Genomic DNA, 4,312 nt, shown 5'->3' with positions numbered 1-4,312 from the left:
TAAGAATATTACCATTGATAATCACCGAACTTTCCTTGGCAAGCCGCAACAATGGGCTGAACTTCATCTGGGAATAGAACGATTCAAGGGATTCTTTCACCAACCTTGAAAGCTGTTGTTTAACGCTTCCAACTCGCTCTATATTCTGTCACAAATGTAACACATTCACTCACAAAAAATTAAAAACTCTTGAACCACATCAAAAACTTCATGAACTATCAGTGGGTGGTGGGGGGGACAGGGTGACACCTCAAACCCTAATAAATTATGAACATAAAACACTAGCTTCAGGAAAAGCATATTTATAAGTTAATTCTACCATTCTAAAGCAATAAAGAGAAGTGGTCAAATCCTAGTATTTCCGAATTATTGATAAAGAAAACTTAAAATTAATTATGGACCATTCTTAGTCTAGAAGATGATGAGCAAAGATGAGCCATCCATGAACCTAGAAACGTTTTCAACTCACCTTGCTTGTAGCTGGAACTTCCAAGGGTGTGGACATCGGCACGATCTCGTTGCTCATTGCGGAGACAAACACCCTCGCTCTTCTTATCCAATCAAGACTTCTAGAAGTAACACGAAAGTAGCCTGCTTAGTTCCAAAATCCCCAATCCGTAACAAGAACCATAATAATTGCACAAATTTATCACAGAAAAATTCAATTAAGTGACATAATTACAAAAAAGAAGAAGAGAGAGGATCTATCAAGGAGACAAAAATCAAGCAATTATTCGAAATGAGAACACAAACGAGCTGAACAATGGGGTAACAAAATTTTCAAAACACACAATAAAGACTTTGCATCAAATTTACACCAAAACATTCTGCATTGCAGTTCATCAAAAAGATTATTGATTTCCTAAAAGATAAATACAAATTAAAGGTGAGGCATCAAGAGGAGTGAGGAGGAATACTCACTGAAAGGAAGCGTCGTGATGGTAGCGGTGGGGAGGCGCCAAGAGCAGCAGTGGAAGCGAAAAGTAGCGGCAGGCAAAGGCAACGAATCTACTGCAACACACCCCATGGGCATTCCTGGGCTAGATTAAATATGAACGACGTGCAGCGACTAATTTTAGGATTTCTTACGAATCAAAAAAGAAAAATATAATAAAGAAAGAAACAAAAACGGGTTCTTGTGTCGGGTTTCAATCTATAATTTGATTCAGAAGAAGCTCACAAAAGAAACTAAAGCCTGAGGAAGTGTGTCTACTTCCCAGGGTAACGCATGGCGCAGTTATGGAACCATGTGAAACATTACATTTCTTCCAATCACAGAGAACTGCAAATACACACCTCCACCAACGAGGTGGCGATGGCAGTGTGCGATGACAACGAGTTGGGAGATGCTTCAGGCCATCACGCTATGATGAAAGGAATGGAGGCTATGGCAAAACATCTGAAACAGGTGAAAGCATAGCTGCTAGACTAACTATCAACGGGCTGAGACCAAAAGTAGTATAATTGGATAACTTCAACTTCATTAACAACCATTTATGAATCGGAATGAACTAATCCATTGACACAAATTGTTCATGGGCGAAAATTGAGTTATTTGGGTCCTGGAGGATTGAAGGGAAATATGTTAGTTTTCAAATACAAGATATTCTATGGATTTCTATGCATGAGATATCCTCCTAATGCTATTGCCTTCCTCCGCGTGGGTCGAAACTAATAGCTGAGAAGGTAGCAACATCAAATTGGTGTCGTCTGTGGGAAAGATAGGACTAAGACGTTGAGAAATCTAGCAAGATGAGAAAGGGGCACGGGCCAAAATCCTAACTGCATTCGTTGGCGGTGGAGGCAACAAATTGCAATGCAAAATATTTTGGTGTAAATTTGATGCAATCATAGTTAACCATTTGAATAGGACAGAAATTTGAATGTTAGATGATAATGAAAGTTTAATATTACGTTGATAATTCGATATTATGCATATAGATGTAAGATTAGAGTTCGACTAGATAGTAAAGGAATATATAAAATAATCAAGCTTGAACAATTTATTAATGAACTTATTGATTAATTTATATAAAATTTATTTTTTATTTTTTATTAAAGTACATATACCATAATGTACTAAATTCCATCTGAAACAATTTCATCACGATCCTACAGCCATTATTAATCACAAAAAAAGTTTATTGATCATAGGCGTCCAATTCTCAAGCACATTCGTTGTGACCACTACACGCACTAGGATTTCAAAAGTGGAGCTCGTCGTCACGCTTAACTTCTCCTAAGGTAAGCAATATTATTTCTCAAGCAAAAGGTTCTTCCCTATCACTTTCTTTTGCTATTACTGGAACCCCTTTTTCCGGGGTCCATCTCACATCCATAACACGCCCGCTAGTAAGTTTGATCGCAATCCCATCTTTTCTCTTCCCTCTTTTCATGTTCTTCCTATCTCTAGCATGGATCAATTCATGTGCAATGTGTTGCTATCTCTTCTATTTTCTCCTATTGTTGTCTTTTTCTTCTTGCATTATGAACGCGAGATGGATCCAGAAAAAGGGGTTCCAATAATAGCAAAAGAAAGTGATACAGAAGAACCTATCGCTCAATAAACAGTATCACTTACCTTAGGAGAAGATAAGCACAGCAGTGGTGAGCTCCACTTCCAAAACCCTAGATTTTTATAGAAGTGATATAGTGTGTGGTGGTCACAACGAATGCGCCCAAGAATTGGACGCCTATGATCAATAAACTTTTTGTGAGATTAGTAATGGTTGCATCGTGATGAAAATGTTTCCGATGAAATTTAGAATATTATGGTATATGGACTTCAATAAAAAATAAAAAATAAATTTATGATTAAGCTTTACATAAATTAAACAATAAGTTTATTAATAAATTGTTTAAGCTTGATTATTTTATATATTCCTTTACTATTAAATGAACATAAATGAGATTTATCTAGCCGAACACTAATCTTACAATCCTATGCATAATATCAAATTATAACATAATATCAAACTTTCATCAACATCAGAAAAACTTCATACTAATATTCAAATTTGTCATATTCAAATGGTTAACTATGATTGCAGGATTATATTATACGAGGTGAAAAGAAACTACCTCTGTACAGGTGATGTACATAATATTCCTTGGAGTGTTACTGTAAGCATTTGATAGATTCTAGTCTCTAATTGTATAACTTTTGTTTTTTATAGTAAAGTTGTGGAAGTTCATGTTCATTAGCAATAGTCATTTCAGCGACAAATTCTGCTACAATAACAAAATTACGTGCAGATGACATTTCTTGGCGTAGCTTCTTGGAAAGAGTAAAACAGACCATGTATTCTTTTTTTTAAATCGTTTGTTTAAATGATTAAACTGTGTTTTTGACAAGAACATTGATCTTACCATACCCATATAGGTAGGAGAGTCATGCATTAGGCTGACCTTAGCTTTAACCAGTGCACTATTAGGATGATGCGCCCAGCAAAATTGATCTTTGTTATTGTCTTAAAATATGGTTTGAAATGCTGACCCGTGCCGCCCGACACGGACGGTTTTTACCGTTCCGGAAAGGGACTGGCACCGGTACCCTACCGGCACAGCACGCCCGATAATTTCGCGTGCGTCAAGTTGCGCCACAGTGCGCGAGACTACTGTCAATCAAACGATGAAGACTTACCTGGAAGCAGCGTCTACGTCGACCGGTGAGGACGACCGGCGAGAGATGTGTCGAGGCGGCGATGATGGCGGCGGAATCCGAAGGAGCGGTATCGCGAGCTGAAGACGGAGAAGAAAGGAGGGGGCGGAATACGTTAGGGTTTTATCGAAATTTAATATAACGATATAACGATTTTAATTAAAACCGTTATATTAAACCAAAATATAAATTTATATGTTATAAATAATGTTATATTATTATATCAGTGGTATATAATTTTTTTATAAAACGTATTATTTAAATTTTATATATTTATATATTTAACAGTTTATTTAATATACATATAATTTCTAATTATTTATTTATTATTATTATATCGACTGTAATTATATTATAAAATTAATAATTAATTAAATAAACTGTTAATTAAATAATATAATTATAATATATACATTTATATTTTTATTATTTTATTTTACAACAAATTAAAATTTTTAAAATTTTTACTTGAAATTTGAATTCCTACAGTGGCGGAGCTACAGGGGGGGCGCGTGGGGGCGTTCGCCCCCCTGACCCTGTGTAAAAAATTCGCTCCGAATCGTGCGTTATAAGGTTTAATGGGCTTCAAATCAGACCCGATCCGTTAACCTCTCCTCTAGTTTCCTTCGTGCGCCTGCGGCGGCCTCCCGA

General features: G+C 36.2%; 1 protein-coding gene across 1 annotated transcript; it reads right to left on the bottom strand.

The window, feature by feature from the left end:
- Positions 1-25: 25 nt before the first annotated feature.
- LOC141816286 (uncharacterized) lies at positions 26-3,736 on the bottom strand (the record flags this gene model as incomplete). The annotated part of the gene is made up of 4 exons (XM_074704095.1): positions 3,644-3,736; positions 922-1,040; positions 470-591; positions 26-145 (listed from the first exon to the last, which is right to left on the bottom strand). Coding segments are annotated over exons 2-4 (354 nt in total), but the record flags the coding sequence as incomplete, so codon positions are not given.
- Positions 3,737-4,312: the final 576 nt, after the last annotated feature.

This window comes from Curcuma longa, unplaced genomic scaffold (genome assembly GCF_044706935.1).
Source record: "Curcuma longa cultivar G26 ecotype Majalengka, Jawa Barat unplaced genomic scaffold, ITB_CL_G26_1.1 contig_15942, whole genome shotgun sequence".
NCBI lineage: Eukaryota > Viridiplantae > Streptophyta > Magnoliopsida > Zingiberales > Zingiberaceae > Curcuma > Curcuma longa.
This window is presented reverse-complemented; position numbering and strand designations above follow the sequence as displayed.